The 24,941-nt window shown below is 42.1% G+C and overlaps 2 protein-coding genes across 3 annotated transcripts; one reads left to right on the top strand and one right to left on the bottom strand.

Annotated features, from left to right (window-relative positions):
- Positions 1-3,243: 3,243 nt before the first annotated feature.
- LOC134463823 (thioredoxin reductase 1, cytoplasmic-like) lies at positions 3,244-19,617 on the bottom strand. 2 transcript variants are annotated; one of them, XM_063217123.1, is made up of 14 exons: positions 19,213-19,617; positions 17,898-18,025; positions 17,181-17,247; positions 16,141-16,257; positions 14,547-14,689; positions 14,122-14,237; positions 11,970-12,204; positions 11,104-11,199; positions 10,231-10,307; positions 9,862-10,018; positions 6,405-6,512; positions 6,017-6,112; positions 4,288-4,422; positions 3,244-3,955 (listed from the first exon to the last, which is right to left on the bottom strand). In XM_063217123.1, exons 2-14 carry the CDS (start codon positions 18,012-18,014, stop codon positions 3,890-3,892), a joined length of 1,530 nt encoding a protein of 509 aa, XP_063073193.1. In that variant the 5' UTR covers positions 18,015-18,025; positions 19,213-19,617; the 3' UTR covers positions 3,244-3,889. The 2 variants fall into 2 exon arrangements, with proteins under 2 accessions (XP_063073193.1, XP_063073194.1); XM_063217124.1 differs by having other exon boundaries at positions 19,319-19,617.
- Positions 19,618-20,357: 740 nt separating this feature from the next.
- Positions 20,358-24,839, top strand: nfyba (nuclear transcription factor Y, beta a). Its single transcript, XM_063217122.1, is given in 7 exon segments — positions 20,358-20,540; positions 21,219-21,309; positions 21,697-21,827; positions 22,233-22,430; positions 22,927-23,005; positions 23,128-23,207; positions 24,139-24,839. Coding segments are annotated over 6 exon segments (720 nt in total). The 5' UTR covers positions 20,358-20,540; the 3' UTR covers positions 24,280-24,839.
- The last annotated feature ends 102 nt before the right edge of the window (positions 24,840-24,941 follow it).

Genomic DNA, 24,941 nt, shown 5'->3' with positions numbered 1-24,941 from the left:
ATCTAATCAGTGTCCCTGGACTTAAGGTTACCCAAAAGGTCCTTACATAGTTGGTAAGGAATAAAAAGAGGGTGATCGCAGAATCAAAGTTCGCAGAATCAAATCCCTGACTGCTGCACCTTCTTCTGCTATTAGCATTGGAGGGCTGTGTACAAAATACTTGTCATGTGTTACATTCATTAGATGGACGACAATATATTTACAGATACCAATATCTGAATGAGCAGAAAGGAAAAGAGATGCTAGCCTAGGGCACCAAATTGACTAGAACCAGCCCTGAAAAAAACACATTTGGTCCTGTGTCTCATTTAGTCCTCTGTACACAATACACACATCTTCCACAGCTGTCATTTCCACTTCTAAATATATACACATTTTGGAAATGTGTTGCATAAATACATTGCAAATAAGCAAATATGCCTTAGGTCTTCAGAGACTCCTCTGCTGGTTTGTGCCTAGGGTGACATGCAGACTGGTTGACATGGCATTTAGCCATAATGCTGTCGATGCAACCTGCTTTGTTAAAAGTAGAACCATCCCAGCAGTAGCATATGTTTTAAAAATAAAATAAAAAGAGCTTTATTTTCCTCTGCACAGTGTTGCCATATGGCAACAATTGACCTTTTCAAGGTTTCTAATAGATGGTACATTACCTGTGTTTTTATACATTTTATTTATGATAAAAAAGCCTCATACGTTGAAATCAAACTTTTTTTGGTCACATGATTAGGAACTCCACAGGAAGCCCTTCTTCATCACCTACTTTGGTGTATGGAGGTCATCACCATATGGCAACAATTTGCTAAAAAAAACATCATAAAAAAAGAAAGAAAAATCTATTATTTAACTCATTTTAATACCAAAACAGCACTCAAACATTACACTGTAAATATAATCATTCATGCAGTAAGGGTTATTTTCATCTGGCTTTGGTTAAAGTTATTTATCAACAGTCTCTTCAGATAATACTATCTCATTTGTCATCTTTTCTTACTTCTCTTCCTCTTTCTCAAGCACATTGAATGACAACTGTGAAAGACAATGCGCCATACCAGTGATTCTCTCTTCTGGCTACCATTGAGATTTAGAATTGAGTTTAAAACTCTTATGATAGTTATAGGCTAAGTCACTAAATGGCTTGGTCCCAAAATATTTTGTAGATATGCTTTAGCAATACCATAATAATAGATGCCTTTGGTCTTCAAAAGACATTAAATGCTGCTTTATTCTCATCTGCTTTTGGTGATAGTTATCTAAAACAATATAGTTTTCGTCTCTTTCCTCTTTATCTAATCTAGCACATTGAATAACAGTTGTGTATGATAATGTGCTAGGCCTATGTAAATAAGACTGATTGATTGATTGCTATCTGTAATCTGCTATTGTTGTGACAGCTAGTTGTATGAGCAGAGATTCTTTAAGTATCTCTCTACTCTCTCTGGTATGAGTGTGTTGCTGTGATGTTTAAGAATGGACAGAAACTCATCCTGCTACTGACTGTGACACTGATGGAGAGGGGCCCCGTCTGTCCAGAGAGGGCACCTATCGGTCTGACTCTACAGCTGGAGGAGAGAGATGCTGTTCAAATGGTACTCCCACAGACAACAGGGTCTTTCATGATGCTAACCATAGATGTGTATAGAAGTCTTCTATACACATCTATGATGCTAACAACCAGAGCACATTCAGTGGCTTCCTGCTCTTCCCTCTGTGAATGGAAGAAAGTCACCATGATCACTCATCATTCATATTGATGGGCAATGGATGGATTTTTGTCATCAAATACTGTAAATCTCTCTTTAACCGCTGACCTGTCAGGATATTATTGCATATGTACCAAAAATTACATATCTGCATTTGATATTTACATATGTATAGGCCTACCCCTGGTCTCGACTGAACATACGCTGTGGGGCAATGGGAAAATAAATAGGCTACTGTACCTAGCATTGTAACATGGGCGATCATGAAGTTTTAAAAAAAATGTACATACATCTTCAGAACTTTACTTTTCTGATTTCATCCTCCTTTAGGAAAGGTATTTGGCTCCCTCAAATGTAATGAGGGACTGGATCCATTTCTATAATGCTATTATACAATCACTAAACCTAAACTTTTCAGTAAATGTTTTATTATTATTATTTTAGAATAAAATCTTAACTGTGGGAATATAGTGAAAGCACTTGGGGGTCCACCACGGAAGTAATTCCGTGACCCCCATCATAGATTCTGGTAAACTACAATCTGTGAAACTGCCACATATTTTCTTTCCCAGGTGACCGTGTTCATTTCACAGAGTTCTGTGCATAAAAGTAGAACTTTATTTGTCACTATAAAGGTACAGTGAGATGCTGTTTCCAAAGAACCCACCGATGCCGTTGCTGTTTCGTAAACAGTTGCCAAGAATACATTGACCAACTGTTGAGATGCTTATCTGATTGACAAACATATTCTAATTTACGAGTTACCACATATTCTTCTACAAGCGCAGGTTGTGTACATGAGGCATTTTTTTAACTAATGTGCTTTATAGGGGCTTTTATGCCTTTATTGGGCAGGATAGTGTGAGATGCAGACAGGAAGCGAGTGGGACAGAGAGATGGGGGAGGATTGGGAGATGACCCCGGCCGGACTCAAACCAGGGTCCCCGTGGGCACGCAAGTCCAAATGTGGGGGGCTTAGCGTGCTGCGCCACAGCGCCCCCATACATGATGCATTTCATGGGGGGGACACACAAAAATCCAAGACCTTTTTTGTCCCCTATCCAGACATGGTAACAGGACAAGAACAGGACAGATAGATTTTTTTGTTTTATTTCCATGTATAAACCCATGCACTCAGCCTCTTGTTTGAAGCACCTCATCCTCTGAGGTTAGATATACAACGCCATGATAAAAAATAATAATTAAAAAAAAAAATCTAATTCATGGCTAGTAGAATAGCTGGATGGCAAGTGCCTCAGGAAAACCACTAGCCACAGTGTCTGCCTAGTGAAAAAGTTAATGTGAAGCCCTGATAACAATCACAAAAAAGTAATCAGAATCTCATCAGCAACAAAAATACTGGACAATCACTGCCCCATAGTAGGAAGTCACCCTTACAATAGGGTACCACATTAATTAATATATCTGTAAGGAGCAATGAGGGGGCAAGCAAATGATCAAGCACATTTTTTTGCATTTTAAATAGATACATTTTGGATAATAGAACAAAACCACCAAGGTACAAGTTTTTTTTAAAGCCTTCATTATTTTTGCTTAGTCATATAGACCGATGTTTTTGGCAGTAATGCCTTCTTCATCTCTGCTGCATCATTTGGATAGATAGTAGATGTAAAAGTGTTTCTCAGATAGTGGTCTCACTTCCTTTTTTACGTGCATCTTCATTGCCTCTGAAGAGTACATGCCTTTGCTGCATTTATTCACAAACACGATGTTTTTTTTTCTAAAGTGTAAATGTCTTATTAGTTGGTCCCAAATGTAATGTTTGGGGCGTTGGGCTTGGTATGAACATGATAATGTCTTAAAAATGTAAAAAAATATTGTGCCCTGCTTAGTTCCCGTTTTTGGGAAAATTACGTCATGCACCAAAGCAAAGTCTCCACGAGTGAAGTCTCTTAAATTTCAATGAAGGAATAATGATCCAACAAACAAAACAATTGGAAGCAGTTCATCGGTCCCCGCCCACCTGTTCCCAGGCTGCAGGTGGGGACGTCATTGGTCAGTTTCTGGACTGCCCAGCTGCCAATCATTCCATTCAAAAGACCACACATTAGCGATCGCCCTGCTGTCCACATGCTACCCATAGCATCACAAAACTACACACACATGGAGGATGCTGTTTTCGCTATTGCCATGGGTAGCCAGTAATTGACAGCAGGGATTTAACCTCAGCAGTTTCCTTGCACGCGCATGGCTTCTGTCTCACGCTGGGTTTGTGTCAAATTGGCCAGCACCTAGGAAGAGAAAAAATCTGTTAGTGATCTGTTAGCCTGGCATATCTTATTATTCGATGCGATTCGATTATTTTTGATACTTAAGAATGTCCCACAATACGATACAATACGTTTCGATTTGACTTTTTTTCCAATTACTTTTCTACTTCTATTATGTTATGGAGCTAGGGCATTGGGCAGGGGCCAGTGATTCGATTATTTTCGATACTTAAGAATGCCCCACGATACGATGCGATTCGATTCAATCGCCAGATTATATTGCGATATATCGATACGTTCTGATTATTATTTACACCCCTGGTGGATAGTGATGGTAAAGGAAATTCTAGTACCTCTGCAGACACAGGGTGGAGGCCTATGGTGGCATCCAGCTGCTTTTTGGTCAGGGCACCCCTGAGAGCCGTGGCGAAGCCCTGGATGATGTCACCAGCGCTGGGGCCCAGCACGTGCACCCCCACCACACGGTGCTGTGAACACAGGAGATACTAGTCAGCTCAAGGGAATGCCATTAGGATGATATATGTACTAAGCACAATTACACAGTGTGTGTGTGCGTGTGTGTGTGTGCGTGTGTGTGTGTGTGTGTGTGTGTGTGTATAGTACATGTGTGTGAGTTCAAAGATGGTCATTCAGATAAGCATCTCAACAGTTGGTCAATACATTCTTTGCAACTCTTGCCGCAACGGCAACGGCATCTCTGGATTCTTTGGAAACAACATCTTACTGTACCTGTATTGTGACAAATAAAGTAATAGTACTACTATGCACAGGGTGTGTGTGTGTGTGTGTGTCGTGCGAACGCACTAGCAATGGCGGGTGGAGGCCTGATGCTAGCATGCAACAAACATTAACATTCTCACCCGTTGTAACTGCCGACAATAACGTAGAAAAAGGAGTGATAATATGGTATTGAAAGATCCAAATAAAGAAGTGTGTGTGTGTGTGTGTGTGTGTGTGTGTGTGTGTGTGTGTGTGTGTGTGTGTGTGTGTGTGTGTGTGTGTGTACAGTATATGACTTCTTTCATTTCTGACACTAGCTACACTCAACTCACTATTTGGTTCACATCATAATTTTTGACCAAAGGTTCAATACAATCCACAATTTTCTCAACATGATCTCTCAGAACTCCGTGCTCCTGGACACGGATCTTTGGGACACGAAATCCGTGTCAGTTGGACACGGAATTGTTTTCCGTGATGGACACACGGAAGTGCGCTCTCTATACTCCCACAGCTCTATGTTTCCAGTCTTGTGTTTTCATCAACCAACTGGAAAAGGTATTTCTCAAAAATATGTCTTCAATGACAGGTTAAGGTTAGGGAATGTTTTGGTCAGGGCACAACTTAAATTGCTATAGCATTATGTTGTTTAGGATTAGGATTTGATATGTATTTTCTAATGATAGAGTTAACACAGTGTTGTGGGAATATAGACAGCACTTCCGGCAAAATCTGTGAAACTGACACGGATTTCGTGTCCCAAACATCTGTGTCCAGGAGCACGGAATTCTTGGAGATCAGGCTGATTTTTTTTATGAATTAATTTGCTTTATTCATATTTGTCAAAATCATGAAATACAACTGTAAATAAAACCTGTAATAGTTTATAGGTAAACTAGGTTGCAAGAGGCTACTCATAACAAAAAAAGCAAAATAATAATAATGATGACGATGATGATGATGATGATTTGAAGCTTGAAAGCGCCATCACATCATATCACATGGTTGTTTTCTGTAACAGAACTTTGAAAGGGCACATCACGATATTGCCTTCTTACACTGCAATACTGTATCATGACTCATGACATGCATCATGTGATTTTTCGGTTTGATATAATATCTGTACAGCCAGGGCTGCTGACAGCTTTTGCTGGGCCCAGGACAAAGTCATCTCAAAGGGCCCACTATCAAATACATGCAATGTAATGGGGACCCAATTCTGGGCCCCTTTCTCCCCGGGCCCGGGACAACATACCCCGTTGCCCCCAGTCTGCGGGCCTGGGTACAGCCATACTAGCTAACACTAAAGGCATGCATAGGTAAGTGTTGTTGGTGACCTACATTGTCTGGGATGTGGCAGATGACCTTGGCGTAGCAGGAGTTCTTGTTCCTCCTGGGCAGGCTCCACTGCAGGGGCCAGTAGTGTTCATGGAAGACCTGTTGAATACAGTTTCTTTACTATACCTTATTCCAATAGATAGAATAATGTAGGCAGAGTTTTTAAAATCTCTATTTACATTGAACCAATAGAAGGAGACTGGTGTAATGATAGTATGCCTCTCTCTCTCTCTCTCTCTCCCTCTCTCTCTCTCTCTCTCTCTCTCTCTCTCTCTCTCTCTCTCTCTCTCTCTCTCTCTCCATGTGTGTATGCATATTCTTGCCTCTCTCTCTCCATGTGTGTATGCATATTCTTGCCTCTCTCTCTCCATGTGTGTATGCATATTCTTGCCTCTATGTTACTCTCCCCAAAGCTCTGGGTTGCTGCCTCCTCTGTGAGTCCGCAGAAGGCATACTCCATTGGGGTGAACAACACCCTGGGGACACTGGAGCTCTCACACTGCAACAAGAGAACGAGAGTGCAAAGATGGTAGGACATGTGGGCACAAGATAATCGAGTACAGGATAAGGATACAAAGATGAAAGGATAAGCCTACCAATATACAACATATTCCTTAGAATACAAATAGAACTTGATTCAAGGATACTGGGATGGAAAGACGCAAGAGTGTAAGGATACAAGGGTCAACGGTGGCCAAAGTAAAAGTAGAAGTAAAACACAAAATCTCTGCCATTGTTTCTTAGTGTTCAACACAAGTCACTTCACTAAGTAAGTGGTCTACAGTTACTATAGGACAATTTACCTGATTCTGGGCAGGTTGGATCAAATTTGAGGGTGTTCTTTTTAGGTCTTTTTTCAGTAACAACATCTAGGCACCTCATTAGGTACAATGGAATAACTGGTGTACCCACTATGGGGCAGCCGTGGTCTAGTGGTTAGGGAGTTGGTCTTTCAATCTAGGGGTTGTAGGTTCGAATCCCACTTGACCTCTCCCTACATCTCCATCCATGGCTGAAGTGCCTTGAGAAAGGCACCTACATTGCTCCAGGGACAGTAACCAATTCCCTGAAAAATAATAACTGTAAGTCACTTTGAATTAACAAAAAGCGTCAGCTAAGTTAAATATAATGTAAATACAGTGTAATATATTGTACTAGTATTGTACTTACACGTAAATGTACTTCTACTTCTATTTTGGCCACCTCTGACAAGGATGCGAGGATACAAGGATGCAAGAATGGAAGGCTATGAGGATACAAGGACGTAAGGATACAAAGGCATTAACAAACAGAGGTACTGTTATGTAATGCTATATATTCTTCAATAATATAAAACAACTTTTGTGTTTTCAGACAAAGAAGAGAGTCACCGGAGCATCTTCAGATGTGGAAGTTTAGCTGTTTTATTGGGCAGTGCCAAGACTAATGTTACAACGTTAGTTTTCAAAGTGAGAAGTCTGCACACTTAAAATCATTTTTGTTGTATTTTATTATTTCATGGCAGGATTACAACAAAAAGGATTTTAAGTGTGCAGACTTCTCACTTTGAAAACTACAGTTGGCCTTCATCCTGCACCTTTTCCTGGGATGTGCACAATCCTCTCCTTCAACGTTTCAACGTTGTCACGCCTTCTTCAGAGCCAATGAGTGAAGAGGTTTGCGCTTTCTCAGGCTGAGTCTTTATTTACAGAACGTACATGACTGCATGGTGTTAATCTTGACCATTTGTCCGCCCACAGACTGTCTACAGCCAGTGATTGTATATGAAGAGTTCAGATGCAAAACCCCCTAAGTGCCTTTTCAGAAAATAATCTTAATTCATTTTTATGTAATACAAAGCCATCAAAGTTGCATAGTTTTTTATTTTATTTATGTAATATAACTATTTATACAGTGCCCTCCATAATTATTGGCACCCCTGGTTGAGATGTGTTAAAAGCCTTAAAATAAATTGAGTGTTTATTGCAGAAGAATACTGTCACACTGAAAATTGTAGGAAAATGTAGCCTTCAACTCAAATGAATTGTAAGAAAATAAAAAAATCCCTGACTAAAAAATAATTATTTTTCATTAAATCACCTGTTCCACAATTATTGGCACCCTTAACAATTCCCAGGAAATAAATATAATTGAAGCATTTCTGTCATTTCTACAGTAGTTTACAAAGTTTACCAGAGTATGTAGGAACATTTAATTAGTAATTCATCACTTCCTGTTTCCCTGGGGTATAAATATGACGTGACACCGAGGCCATTTCTCTTATCCACTCTTAAACATGGGAAAGACAAAGGAACACAGCATACAAGTGAGGCAGATGTGCGTCGACATTCACAGGTCAGGCAGAGGCTACAAGAAGATTGCCACTCAACTGCAGCTGCCCATATCCACTTTGAGAGGAATAATTAAGAAGTTCAAAACAACTGGAACAGTGGTAAACAAGCCTGGACGAGGACCCAAGTTTATTTTGCCACCACGCACAGTGAGGAGGATGGTAAGAGAAATCAAAAGATCTCCAAAGCTCACTGTTACAGAATTACAACAAATGGTAGCATCCTGGGGTCACAAAGTCTCCAAATCAACCATCAGGCGCTGTCTACACGCCAACAAGCTGTTTGGGAGGCATGCACGGAGAAAACCTTTCCTCACTCACAATCATAAACGCAAGCGTCTGGAGTTCGCCAAGCGGTATTGGGGCTTCAACTGGGACCGTGTGCTTTGGTCAGATGAGACCAAGATTGAGCTTTTTGGCAACAAACACTCTAAGTGGGTCTGGCGTACCACGAAAGATGCGCATGCTGAAAAGCACCGCATACCCACTGTGAGGTATGGGGGTGGGTCAGTGATGCTGTGGGGCTGTTTCGCTTCCAAAGGCCCTGGGAACCTTGTTAGGGTGCATGGCATCATGAATGCTTTGAAATACCAGGACATTTTAAATCAAAATCTGTTGCCCTCTGCCCGAAAGCTGAAGATGGGTCGTCACTGGGTCTTTCAGCAAGACAATGACCCTAAACATATGGCCAAATCTACACAGAAATGGTTCACCAGACACAAAATCAAGCTCCTCCCATGGCCATCTCAGTCCCCTGACCTCAACCCCATTGAGAACCTGTGGGGTGAGCTGAAGAGGAGAGTACAGAGGAGAGGACCCAGGTCTCTGGATGATTTAGAGAGATTCTGCAAAGAGGAATGGCTGAAGATCCCTCTTTCTGTCTTTTCCCATCTTGTGAAACATTATAGGAGAAGATTAGGTGCTGTTTTGTTGGCAAAAGGGGGTTGTACAAAATATTAACACCAGGGGTGCTAATAATTGTGACACACATTATTTGATGTCAAATAATTATTTCTTTATGTGGGATTTTTTCCCCAGTGAAAAAATGCACTTGTATTGAAGGTTGGATTTTTCTCTTTTTTTCCATTAAGGTCCCATATTATTTAGAAAAAAAATAAAATAATTGGAAGCTAAAAAACACATCTCAACCAGGGGTGCCAATAATTATGGAGGGCACTGTATGTATTATCAAGTACACCAATTTAAACCAAACAACAAAGGGGTTCCCTCAATATAGAAGTGCAGGTCTTCAGAAATGGAGTTAGGGGGTTTTGCATCTGAACTCTTCATATACAGTACTCTCACTGACTACACAGTAATCTCTAAAGTAATCAGTGGGACACTGCCACCTAGTGGTCATACCATGGTCCTCACAGGTACAAGGATGGAAAGATGCGATGGTAGTAAAATCATGCAAGACTACAAGGATATTTGACCAAAATTTCAGTGTCACACACACACACAGACACAGACACACACAGAGAGACACACACACACACACACAAACTCACTCCAGCACCTTGGTGTGTTTTCCTGAGTATAGCCTCTGAGCCAGTAGGCGTGCGGTCTCTGTGGAGAGGCCTGCGTGAGCCTGCCTGCCCTCCTGCACGGCTCCAATGGCATAGATGTGGGACACACTGGTCTGATCTTCAGCATTCACCACCACCTTACCTGTACTGCAGGACACATGGGATATGTACGGGCACACACAGACACACGCACACCCACACGCACACGCACACACACACGCATCCACACAAACACAAACACACACACACTGTTAGAGGGCTACATGCGACTTTGACAAAAATATTGTCTAAATGCTAACAGCATAACAGTAAAGTCTTCAAAAACACAACAGCAGAACGCCAGCGCCCCCCTACTGTACCTCTGGTTCAGTGTCACCCCAACTCGCTCCAGGCCAAGGCCTTGGGTGCAGCCATCCCTACCCACAGATAGGATCACCTGGAAAGACACATGCATTCAAGTACATGCGTGGAGACAAAATGGCTGTCCACATTGAGGCTTTGTTTAACCACGTATGGTAAATAAATGGTTAACAATGTATAATTTGGTGCTTTTCAAATTAAAATGAAGCAATATTAACATGTATGAAGTAAACAAACACGCTCAACTCAACCAAAATAAAAAGCAACTGGGTGCTCATTCCGCCAAAAACGACCAAAACGTCTGACGGGCAATAAAATACACAACGTTTTCATATTCACACAGGTCATGCTAGTCCAAAAAGCTTTGGTTGGGAGCAACTGAACTTCTTCCTGGGGCTTGAAATAGGCTCAAGATACCGCTCATGTTCACTCCCATCCACGTCTCTCTTTTCAACTGTCCTGTCTCAATAAAGGGAACCCTAAAACCCAACCATCCCAAACAATCCAGTTGTTTACAACCAATGCTCTTTGGAGAACACTTGTGACCAGCAAGAGAATGGCAATAAACCTTTCTAATGCTTTCAATAATAGGAGATGGGATACTGACAGACACTGACAGACAGAGATACCGCCATCTTTGATCATAGAGGGTTTTTTGGGGTGGGTGGGTGCGTTTTGAGGTTCCCGTTAATGCGACAGGACAGCTGACAAGAGAGAGAATGACCTTGGGTCAGAATCGAACCCGGCTCTCTGGCTCTATGGGACAGTGTGTGTGTGTGTGTGTGTGTGTGTGTGTGTGTGTGTGTGTGTGTGTGTGTGTGTGTGTGTGTGTGTGTGTGTGTGTGTGTGTGAGAGAGAGAGATGTGACTCACAGTGTTGAACACCTGTTCGTCCACGAGTAGAGGGCGGCCAGGTGGCCAAGATGTGGTCTTCAGTTTACCTGGACTACCAGCCTCAATCTTCTCTACCTGTGGCACGCACGCACGCACGCACGCGCACGCACACACACACACGCGCATGCGCACACACACACACACACACACACACACACACACGCGTGCGTGCGCGCACACACACACACACACACACGTATGCACGTATGCACGCACACACACACACACACACACACACACACACACACACACACACACACACACACACACACACACACACACACACACACACACACACACACACACACACACAATTTTCAGTAAAACGAACTAATGGCAAAGGGAACACATTTTGTCAAAACAGAGGTAAGGAAACACACACACAAACATACACACTCACACACACACACATCTGAGTATGAAAGCCCAATTGGGAGTATGTATCCGTACCGGTAGTTGCACCCCTCCATGTACAGAACACACACAGGCACGCACGCACGCACACACACACACACACACACACACACACACACACACACACACACACACACACACACACACACACACACACACACACACAACAAAGGAGAACACACACACACACACACACACACACACACACACACACACGCACACACACACACACACACACACACACACACAACAAAGGAGAACACACACACACACACACACACACACACACACACACACACACACACACACACACACACACACACACACACACACACACACACACACACACACACACACACACACACACACACACACACACACACACACACACACACACACACACACACACACACTGAGAACAAAGCACACACCTTGGTGAGCATGTATCCGTATATGTAGCAGACGCCCTGCACGTACATGTGTCCCTCCAGCTTCTCCAGCACCTTGTGGTCTCCGTCCTCCCGATGGTCCGAGGGCCGCATGACCACCACGTCCTCCCCCGCGGTGCCCAGGCCGAACAGCCAGCCGGCCGCCTCCAGCACCTCCCCCGAGTCCCCCACCACCAGGGTACGCCCGGGGGGTTGAGGCAGGGAGAACAGGTCATCGCTGAGTGGGAGATGGAGGTGGAGGTGGAGGTGGAGATGGAGGTGGGGTAAGAGCAGACAGTAATTACTGCTAGTATTGTACAGAACATTCCATTGACTATCAATGGGGTTTCATTTCTGGCAAATTAGAATTAGATTTGTAACAAAAATAGAAAAACTTGGTATGGAAATCTATGGAGTATAATGAAGAGGGAAGTGTGGGTCACCAGATCAAAGAACAAAAAACAGCTGACAGCTAAGCATCAATGATATCTGGGCTTTCATAACCCTCATGCAATGCCACTACCATTGACTTCAATGTTAAACACAGTCAGGTCAGCAGTCTAACCCATGACTGCGGTTTTGAGTAATGAACAAGGCTGAGACTTTTTAAAGCCTCAGGAAGCTTTTACCAGTGTTTAGAGTTAATTGGTTAATTCAGATGATTAGGTTAATAGCTTGTTTAGACAACCTTTTCATGATATGCTAATTTTTTGAGATAGGAATTTTGGGTTTTCATGAGCTGTATGCCAAAATCATCAATATTAAAACAAAACAAGACCTGAAATATTTCAGTTGGTGTGCAATGAATGTAAAACATATGAAAGTGTATTTGTTATCATTACATTATGGGGAAAAAATTACTTTAACACAATATGCTAATTATTTGAGAAGGACCTGTATATTATCATCTGTGCCTCCACAACTCCACAACAACCAGGGTAGGCTACGCCCAGGGGGTTGAGGCAGGTAGAACAGGTCATCGCTGTAAAAAGACATCATAGAGATGGGAAATGAACAGAGAAGTTGTGTTGTTGTTATTTATTTATTTATTTATTTATTTATCTATGTATTTATGGGGGAGGAGAGACAGGAAGTGAGATGGGAGAGAGACAGGGAAGGACCGTGAAATGGCCCAGGCCGGAAATCGAAGCAGGATCGCCCCTGTAGCAGTCCAGTGCCCGGCCGTTAGAGCAGCGGCTGGGCTGTTGTTATTTTTTAATAGTGGTGTCAACAATGATCGATTCGGCGATGCAATCCAATGCGGGGCATGGACGATCCAATTCAATGCGTCAAGTTCCAGATCCGGCAATTTCTTTAAGTTTCAATTACTTCCATGGATATTTCGGGAGCAAATGAATCTTAAATTAAATAAAAGCACTTCAAAACATTGCAAGACTGATACAGACTGATACAGAAAACAGCCAATAAATTGTTGCTCAGTATCTGACTACTTGTATTGCCTCATCATGACTGATTAAACATTTGCTTTGTAGAAATGTAATGCATTGCAATGCATTGTAGAATTGAATGGGATGGGATCGGATCGCATAGAATCGAATCGCTACCTCCCGAATCGTGATCGAATCGGATCGTGAGGGCAGTGCCAATCCACACCACTAACTTTTAATACTATTAGTGGTAATTGTAGTAACAACAGCAGCTGTAGCATCATTAGATTTTTTTCTATATTTGATTTTACTCTTGAAGTTACTGTTATTATTATTCTTTTATTTTGAAATATTTAAAAAAAACATATTTGTAGGGGCTTTTTATGCCTTCGTTTGAGGGAAGAGTGAAAACGATGAAAGAAGTGGCAGAGATGGGGGAGGATTGGGAAATGACCTCGAGCCAGAATCAAGCCTGGTGTAAGACTGCAGTGCCTTAACCATTTGAGGCACAGCCAAGGCCATGTTATTATTATTGTGTCATCATTATTATTATTATTATTATTATTATTATTATTATTATTATTATTATTATTGGCAGCAGCAGCAATAGCAGAATCAGTAGTATTAGAGGTCAATCAAAAACGCAATGAACAGCTATGTCACATACATTATATTTGGGAGATATTGATTTTATATGTAAATGGAACATTTATAAAGCCATATCCAACCCATCTTTGCTGTTTTAATACCTTGTGACCTTTCCTTACCAAGTGATGCAGTGTTCCTTCAGCCCAGGGATGTCTGGGTAGTGTGGTTTATCTCCTGTGGCAATCACGATGGTCTCTGCAGTGTGGCTAGTCTTCTCCCCTTTTGAGTCTGTCGCCTGTGAATCAGACAACAGACCAAATCTATTTGCAATTACCGACACTGTCAGCAGTTGACCAAAAACTGTTGGCAGTCAATAACTGCACGTACATGCACACGGGCGCACACACGCTCATTCATACGCACAACACGCACGCACGCACGCACTATTGTATTATATCAATACCAGCATATACAATGTGGGGAGCCATCATTTCTGCATCAGATCATCAGGTCTGCTAAGGTGAAAGTTCACACTCACGTACACACTGAGCGCACTGACACATACACACACACAAGCACACACACACGGTATGTTGCTAATGACCTGCACAGTGTGTGGGTCCAGCATCTCCGCGTGAGCGTGCAGGTAGGTGATACCGAGCTTCCTGAGTTCCTGCCGCCGTTCAAAGCTCAGCTCCTTCATCCTCTCCTGCAGTGCGTCTGTCAGCTCACTCCAGCTGTGTTCAACTGTAGGACACACACACACACACACACACACACACACACACACACACACACACACACACACACACACACACACACACACACACACACACACACACACACACATGGTGTCCAAAGACATAGAAATTGTAAAATAAGTACAAGGTATACATAAAATATGTGTAAATATAGTGCAGTGTCAATAGAGATCATAGCGGAAATATACAGGTACAAACATACTGCAAATACACAGGATACAGTTATGTATGGAGAGAGTTATATTTCAGTACCAGTAGAGTGCACTATTAAGTGAACGTTCTGTATTCAGCAAGTTTAAAGGTGCACTCATTGTGTAGGATGGTGGCCATTATTTCCAAATTCGATCTTTTCATTAATATTTACTAAGTAATAAACCAATACTCACTAGTATGACCAATGCACAGTAGGCTTTGCAGCTAAAAAATATATTTTCTATTTCTGGATATTCAAAATGGCGGACAATGGAGAAGGTCCCTTTTTCATGTATGAAAAGTGCAATTTTTCGTGTAATAATGAATACTTAGAATTTGATGGTGATGGTAAGTATTCATGAAAAAGGTAACATTTGTGAACAGGCGGCGGCATGAATTCTGGAAATAAATTACTAAAAATATAACACAGTGCACCTCTACTCTGCTAGCCAAGTGCAGTAGTCTCCTGAGGCTTCCATCAGTAGGCCACTGACTGCGCGCCTTCAAGACCTCAGTAGTATACAGCGGTGGTTTTGGACCTAAGAATATTTTCTTGACCCTACCACCCCCCATAGTCTTCTGAGGCAATTTTTGTTGCTTAATTGTCCATTAATCAGTTGTCTACTACTGCAAGTAAATACGGCTACTAACCGATTTATGGAATTAAGTGTTATCCTGTGGATTTCCTGTTTATTATGCAAAGTTACTTCTCTCCTCAACACAGCTGCAGTACCTCTGTGAACCCCACAAGTGGTCCTGACCCCCAGATTGGGAACCATTGCTATGCAGTATAAGATACCTAGTATAACCAGGCAACTGCAATGCATGCATAATGCATTCCGTACTGCACTTTAAACATTTTACTGCAAGTACTCCATGACTCGCCTGGATGCTGCTGGAGCGTCAAGTAGTTGGCATCAGGATCCTTCAGTGCCTCAGTATATCTATGGCCATACTATAGTAATGCGTTTGGTATTCGCTAATGTACTCTTAATCACTTTTGTAAGTAAGTAAATAAGTAAGAATGTAGGCCTACATAAGTAAGTACTGTAAGTAGCGTAAGTAAGTAGTAAGGGTCTAAGTAATTATCATAAGCACGTAAGTACCATAAGTAAGTACGGAGTTATCTAAGTACATAATTACCTTAAGTAAGTAAGTGCCGAAAGTAAGTAAGTAAGTAATTACCATAAGTCAGTACGTATGTAAGTAAGTAAGCAAGTACGTATGTAAATAAGTAAGTGTCACCTGGCTGCTGGATCTTCCAGCCGTAGGCTGCTGCATCCTTCAGGCTCTGTCCCAGCAAGGCAGCCTGCTGCATCAGCCTCTTCAGCACGCTCACTCCACCTCCAAAGCCACTCACACCTGAGGCAAACAGGAAATGTTTCTTTTGCTTACCGGTGACACTGTTATTTTCACCCTGATGAAGATCAGACTGATCGAAACGTTGTGTTGAATAAACTAGCAGCAACAGTGTACGGATCTTCTTTCTTTTTTGTTTCATCGTGTTTAAGTCCGCCACCTGTTTTATCTGGATGTGCGCGCACTCCAAAACGCTACTGTTATTAGGGTTCATATGTTAGCCCCTAGCACATAGCATGTGTGAAGTCATACATTCACAAATGTCTTGTTCATTACCAATATTTGTATTATTGATATCAAATGAACACACATATCTTTTAAAGGTAGAATATGCAATGTTTTTAGTATTTCGAGGATGTATTCCCAATTGTTACCTTTTTTTCAAATAATTACCACCACCATCAAAATGTAGGCATTCATTATGACTGGGAAAATTACACTTCTCGTACATTAAAAGGTGGAAATTCTCCATGCTCATCAATGTGAATTTCCAGTAATAGATATTTTTTTCGCTGCAAAACTTACTGTACATTGGTCAAACTACGTAGTAAATATTAGTGTATTACTTTGTAAATATTCATGAAAATACAAATGTTGGGAATAGGCAGCACAATTACAATGAGCAGCATAATTGCCATGCCTACTCTGGTCACGCATACTCTACTTTTAAGGCACTTATGCTGAGGTGTTATAAAGTAATTAACTGTTCAATTCTTTCAAATATTGCTTTATTGGTTTTGTACTTTACTTTATAATTGCAATGCCTAAATCAAGCAGTTGGTACATACTTGAATTGCTTCTGCTATGCATGAGACGCATGAAACAAAAAGACATTCACCACTTTGAGTAAGGAAGGACTCCACACTCCAGGTGTCTTGACATCACAACGCCATGAGTTTATTCAGAGCACCATCACCATCACTTACTCTTAGTGTTACCCGGAGGAGATGGGGCATCTAGAAGTAGGACCTTCTGGCCAAGAGAAGCCGCTTCCTGTTGAGCAGAGGATGAAACACAGACACAGAAAGATGAAATGTGTGTGTGTGTGTCTGACATTAAGGCCAACTAGCAGGGTGTGCCGTGGAACGTTAGTAAACCTCCCTCCCGAAGCCTCATACAGTATTGGTAGCGCTGAGCTATCGGACTGGTCCTTCACCTCAGCAGTATCGTGCTGTGCCTCCCATACCCGAACCTATTAGATAGATGTGTTAACTAGGAGGTGGCGAGTTCGAGACCCGAGGGGGGCGGACTGCGTGGGAACACCTCGGTTATGTGTGTGTGTGTGTGTGTGTGTGTGTGTGTGCGCGTGTGTGTGCGCGTGTGTGTGTGTTAAACTGCTCAAAAACGTACAGCAAACCAACACTTTGCAACACTGTTTTGTTCGATTCCTGTGCTTTTAGTTGTATGTTGCTAGAATTGTTGTCTCTTGGAAGTGTAATGTAAGGAAATGAAAATACACATACCAGTAGTATTACACAAGTATTCAACGTGGTAGTGTTTAGTCAGTGAATGCATTGGAATATGGCTGATATTAATCGGTTTTGAATCAATTCAAAGCATTCCAGTCGGGAATTTAGAACATGAGGGCTGCTTATGTGTGACTCTGATCAATTGAAATGTTACACAACAACATGAACGCGTACCTTGGCCACAGCGAAGCCTGCTGACCCTCCCCCGATGACCAGAAGGTTGTAGTCATACTGCCCAGAGGCCGGACACTCTGGGCCAGACTCTGACCCTGCTGCCAGGCCTGTTGACATCGCTGCTTGCTCTAGGAGTGGATGAAGAAAAGAATGATTAAAATTCATTGAGAATGGACCCGTGGACTACGTCAGTGTTAACTGGTCGGTCGGGCCCCAAAAGTGGGACGTGCAGGGTCCTGGGTGGGTCACGGAACTGGTGTGAAAATGTATTCATTCAGCCTCTTATTGTCGGTCACAAATTTGAAACAAGATGTGGTGGGCCTACTGAATAAATGACTGGTGTTGAAGAGAGAGAGTGAAACAGTAGACATGTTAGACATGTTCTATATCAGGATGCAATGCAAATGCTCATTCCTACTATCAAATATATGCATGTACAGTATATCACTCAAGCCAAGTGTACTTTATTGTCAAAAATCTATGTAACAGTTAGTTAGCACATAAGTTTGATGTAATGACCAAGAACCACTGGAATACATGATACGTGAAGGCTTTCGTTCTGATAGGTCACACACTGTATTCGCCTTCTACCCTATTGGCTACACTTGGGAGGTGTTCATCTGAGTAATTAGCCTGTAATATTGTCATACTACCATAGACCATGATGCACTATGTAGGACAATGCAGACACATGTCAGGGGGTGGGCAGCATTGCAATACTACACACACACACACACACACACACGTGCGCACGCTCGCACGCACGCACAAATACACACACACACACACACACACACACACACACACACACACACACACACACACACACACACACACACACACACACACACACACACACACACACACACACACACATGTGAACTGGTCTGGAACCACCACCCCTCCCTTGCCCCACCCATTTGGGGAAAAAACAGCAGCTGTCATGAACCGGCTGTGCACATGGCAATCTCCCTTCTGAAAAAAATATACGGAGCAGTAGCCTACAAATGTTGTTGTATTGTGGTAAATGTAATTTCAGAAATGCTAATCAATAATACATAAAGAAAAGCATACTAAACAGCCTATTTGTTGGTAGGATTTTTCAGCATACCCTGCTACAAGAAGGGTGTCTTGAAAACATATTTGAACTGTCAATGTTGCGAGAAAAGAAATGAACACATACACATATGGCGTACGTTTGCTATATTTTCAATAGCTTTTCATTCTACCATTTAGAAAATGTGCCTATTGTGTCCTGGCTATAGCCTATATTTTCGCATATCCTCTCATTCATGAAATCAGAAAAGTTTCTCACCACAATTTTCCCCGTCGTTCTGCTGTAACTCAAGTTATGTGAACAACAACGCTATTGCTAGACTAGGATGTTGTTTGAAACACCAACTTCAGACTTTGGCACTTACGTCTAGTTTAGACTGAACCAGTGTAGGCCTATATCCGCCAGTGTTATTTTGCAATCTGGGTCTTCATTCGAAACGTCAGGCTACACCCCTTCTTAGCCTAAACAAATAGTGTGCTCTCTGGTGTGCTCCGCCACCTGGATCTACCCAAACGTAAAGCATACGAATAAACCCAGCAAAGGGTGTTAAGTTGTTGGGGGTTTCAACAGGCTGCCTGTCACTTGAGTGGAATGAAATTTTGTGCTTCGTCACACATTCCATTTGCCACCTTAAACCCGAAGCAAACACATTTTGCGGATGTTCTTTTTTCTGGACCAACAACGACATCTAGTGGACAAAAGAAGAACATTTCAACAGCTTCACACGCCTCTTTAGTAACAGGGTGTAACAAGCAAGCACGGTGGTTGTTACTTTGTTGCCCTTTGTTATTCCTGTTCTAGGTGGGGGCGGGGTTAGAGCGTTGGCTCTGTGGGATTTTTTTTGGAGGGGGGTCTTATCATTGAGTGCATCCAATGACAAAAGTAGTGCAACCCTGCCAATAAAAAATGCGAAAGAGAAGTTTCACTCACAAATACTGCCCTGCCCCAGCAGAAACAAAAAAAAGTCAAAACTTGTTTCACTTCTGTTAGGCTATCATGTCCCCAGCAGAAAACTGCAGAGGACGGCAAAAGTGTACATTTCTTCCGGCATATATCTTACTCGGTAAAAACAACATTTTGGTGGCCAACGTTTTCCCATAAACTAATTTAAAAAAGTTTATCACTCTCCAGGAGGATCATTACTCTGTTGCTTCATGTCAGGACTGGGGGATGGGATGGGAGCTACCGGTATATCTGCCCCCTAGCGTGTGTAGGAGGGCAATGCTGTTAGGTCGCCGAGCTGCGCGCTGGGACTGGTTCTTTCGCAGCCATTTTCTGTCCAACCAAACGGCCGTTTTGAGAAGGTAACCAACCAGGGCTTCATTGCAGGTTTGTATCTGGCTCCGGCCAATGATTGCTAACCAATTTCTCGTTAGCTCGAATGGAAATGTCCGTCTCTGACTGATTTTTATTTGTTGTCTGTGAGAATGAGGATTTGATAACAGGAAGCTTTGAGAATCATGTGTGTGACACATCCAAAAGTCGTGTTCGTGGTGTAGGCAATTCACAACCAACAGCAGGCCGCTTTGTGCTTTCTCTCAACAGCCATGGATTTCGTTTTGAATACACGCATGATAAACGCATAGGTTGATTTTTGAGGGGTTAAAAGGCAAACGCCGAGTTGCACTTGGAACTGTGATATTGTCTGGTAGACGATGCAAAGACTCGAAATGCCTTGGGGTATATTTGTGGCATAATGCTAGCTAGCTTTTTCAATAAAGACCATTGCCCTTTGTTACTTCTGCATTAGCTTGACTCGCTAACACCAGTTAGCTTTGCCATTAGGTCCTAGCCATTTCTTTGAGCTAATTCAGTAGCTGGCTAGGTCCGCTCTACCTAGCACCTTTGTTTCCATACAGACGTGGTCCACATATGGCCATAGGCAAATGGCTAAGTCTTGTCACTCTAGTGGGCTGCGTTGCGTTTCGCTAAACAATTAAGCTATCATAATAACATAAGCGCCACTTTCATGATTCGTTCCCCAAACATTGCTGCCTCAGTGTTTACAAGAGGCTAGTGTTCTAACATTCCAGTGCTAGCTCATGCTAACAAGCTTTGTAATCACAGCGAGAAGGTAGGCTACCGATGTTTTGAGAAATCCGCCAAAATACCAGGAAGCTGATCTAATTGGTATCTAGCTACTAGCCATTCCATCGATTCGTAGCAGATTACTTGAGTTCAGAATCTATAAAACGTCACCATCAAATTAATCCCACTTTACAAAGATTACCAAAAAAAGCTGTCTTTTTTGTGTCATGTTATAGATGGACGGAGATAGTTCAACAACCGATACCTCTCAGTTGGGGATAACTGGAGAATACATGACTGGTGGCTACGTGCTTCAGTCTCAGGATGGTGAGGAACAACAACCGAACACACTTTATCGAACATCAATTCAATCCATATGTCGTCTGATTTCATTGTTCCTACTAGAATTGTGCCCAACTACATGCATGTCTATTGTAACGAGACGTTCCACCGTCACCATGAATGAATGACCCAGGCAGTGAAGTTAGCCACTACACGCAAAATAACATAGTCCTCCGCTCTTGATTGGATGGCCTCAGAATCATGACCCCAGATTGACACCCACTTTACTCTCACACACAGGACCGTTTTCCTGATCAGTGGGGGCTCTAAAACGCAATTAAAAACAACCACCGTCACAGTGAGCTGTACAGCACTTGGTATATCTTGCTACTTGTTTATTCACATATTTCCTTTGCATATTTACATCCGCAGACGATGGGGATGACCTGAATGACCATGAAGATGGGAATGGCGGTAAGGATCACTTACGTGAGCAAGACATCTACCTCCCCATCGCCAATGTGGCCCGCATCATGAAGAATGCAGTTCCACAGACTGGAAAAGTAAGACTGCATTGCAACTGCATATTGGCAAACACAGTAGAACACAGAGAAAAAAAAATGTTTAACAACAAATACAGAAAGTAGAAAATAATTATTAGGGCCAGTAGTCGAATCCTCCCCCCTGGTAGGACATGGTTTAGTGCGCTATTGTGCTGTACGATTATGCCAGGGATCCCAGTTCACTTCTGATCCAAGGTTGTTTAACGAACCTTCCCCATCTCTCTTTCCCCACTCATTTCCTGTAACCCCATCAAATAAATAATTACATGAACGCTCTTAACTCTGAATTCATTACATTACATTGCATTTGGCAGACGCTTTTAACCAAAGCGACTTTCAAAAGAGGACATAATCAAGCCACATCACAAGCACAAGAGTTCAATTTTCAATTTCCGGTTGTCATAGATTGCAAAAGACGCTAAGGAGTGTGTGCAGGAGTGCGTTAGCGAGTTCATCAGCTTCATCACGTCAGAGGCCAGCGAGCGCTGCCACCAGGAGAAGCGCAAGACCATTAACGGGGAGGATATCCTGTTCGCCATGTCTACGCTCGGCTTCGATATGTACGTGGAGCCCCTCAAACTCTACCTGCAGAAGTTCAGAGAGGTAGGACCGATCTCTCTCACACACACACACACAGACACAGACACACACACACACACACTTAATCTGATCTCACAATACAAGAAAATAATCCATATGGGTCCAATCTGCTGATCATCCTATTGACCGATCTCTCTCTCTCACAAACACACACACACACGCACGCACTATATTTAATTAATACGGTAATTTGATTCCACTATAGAAGGAGATGTTCATTATGTGTCAAATCTGCTGACCATCCCATCGACAGATTTTCCCTCTCTCTCTCTCTCTTTCTCTCTCTCTCTCACACACACATGCACATGCTTTCTAAAAACGAATGATCAATGGGAGTTTTTCTTAAACCTTAGATGTGTGTGAAGTGAGCACAATATACTGGGCACTTAGATTGCACTGACAAACTATGCAGTATCCGAATCCAAGTTGGACGCAGTAATGATAACCACACCTTTGTCTGCAAAAAAGTGTTCACAGTATTCTCCACTTTGTTTTTCAGGCAATGAAGGGTGAGAAGGGTATCGCAGGTGTGTCTGTGTCTGAGGGCATTGGCGAAGAACTCACTGAAGAATCCTTTGGTGCGTATGACTGGAGACTGTAGACAAAGATATTTTTGCTTCTTTTAGTGGCTGTATTAAATTAATGAATTCATTGAATATGAACAAAAATCTGACTTGTTCTGATTTTATCATTATTTCAGCCAGTCAACTGCCGACAGGAATAATCACAGCAGATGGTCAGCAACAGAACGTGATGGTCTACACCACTTCCTACCAGGGGGTAAGAATAGATATTATTTTACATTGTACACTGGATATCCGTTTTGCATTTGGTAATTGATGGTATGTTGACATAGTCACTATCTGAAGAACATGTGTCTTAATGTGTGCTTGATGGCGTCATGAACCATGGAACAAGATTTGCCAGTTTGCAATAGGCATGTGGATTAAGCCTAGTCCTACTACTCTACTTAGTCCTGGGGAAATTTCCATCATCCAAACTCTTGTCTCGCACAAGCGCAATTCAAAGATATTTTTTTCTCTTTTGTAATCTGTATATTGAATGGGGGAAATGTCCCCCAAAAGTTGTTGTGCCTAGGCTGACGGCGGGGAAACTTCATTGTTTTCTCCACGTAGGAAGGGCATCAGCGAAGTGCAAGTCGAGGATGGGAGTTTGCATAACGGAATGTCCTACAAACAGTAAAGGAGAGCATGCACGGTGTCATTTTCTGGTTACAATTTTGCCAGAAATGTTTTCCTGCTTCATGCACCAAGCGTGTAGACTGACCTTGGTTTGACAAACTTGTTTTGTATATGGGGGAACCCATAAACAACACTTAAAATGTATGTCACACACTTGTACATTGACTCATTAGATTCTTTCCATTACCCTCCTAACTTCCGTCCTCCCTTCGTCGCAAAAAATCATTGACGGCAGACGTTTCATTCAATATATCGCAAAAGCGCAATTCAAAGGTTATTTTCTTCATTCAACAAAATGAGCGAAATGAGAGAAGTTCCCTAAAAGTGGCTGTGGCTAGGCTGACAACTTAATTGTTTTCTCCACGGAGGCGGGACGTCAGCTAAGCTCAAGGCCACAAGCACAGGTCGAGGGTTGGCGTTAGGATAATGGAATGTAAGTTACTCTTTGTGTGCTTGAAATATGCCGCCATGGGGATTAACTGTGGCCTATGTGTGTACGTCTTTTGCAGATCCAAGGTGTGCAGCAGATCCAGTTCTCATGACCCTGTGGTGTCGACCTCTCTAGAGCGCTTGTGTCACAGAGGACGTGGCAGTTCTGCCTGTCCACAGTGTCTCAAAGATGGAGGGCAGCTCGCAGAAGATTAGCATGAAGGTGAAAGAAATGGTGACAACAACGAAAATGAGGAAGAGGATGCCGTTGGTGATGATGATGCTGGTGATGATTGACTGTGATGATTAATAGAAATGCTTGGGCCCCACTGAGAAGTCGAGGTGGAGCAAGCAGGTCTGTCAATGTGTTAATTCATTAGAGTGTGTTGTCCTTAGTGTATAACATGTTCGAGTAGTAAATGTGAACTGTGAGGTTAGCTCACAACAGCATTTAAAATGTCTAGAATTGCGTAGACTTTACAAAAAAAACCTTTTTCGGTCTAATGTCCATGTTGTACATATAAACATTTTTGGGGTGGGGTATTTGGACAAGACAAATGGATTTAGGCATGATATTTTAGACATTTTTTGTTTTGTTTTGTTTTTTGTTTTTTTGACCTATTTAAATGTCTTATTTCAAGAACGAGGTTTCCATTTCTAATCTGGAACATGGAGGGATCTCCTTTTATGTTGAATCATGTTGTCTCTCTTTTTTTGTAACTGAGTAAATTATATACCAGACAAGCTGTTTGAATAAAAATCATAAAAAAATAAACCATGATTTTAACGTCTTAAGGTTTTTTTTTCTCAAACTTTTCTGAAAGAAAACACGCATTAGTATTAGTTATTTTTGTTCACTAAAGCACATTTTTTTTGTAACTTG

The sequence above is a fragment of the Engraulis encrasicolus genome, chromosome 15 (assembly GCF_034702125.1).
Source record: "Engraulis encrasicolus isolate BLACKSEA-1 chromosome 15, IST_EnEncr_1.0, whole genome shotgun sequence".
Classification (NCBI taxonomy): domain Eukaryota; kingdom Metazoa; phylum Chordata; class Actinopteri; order Clupeiformes; family Engraulidae; genus Engraulis; species Engraulis encrasicolus.
Note: the sequence above shows the minus strand (reverse complement) of the source record. Positions and strands in the feature narration are given on the sequence as shown.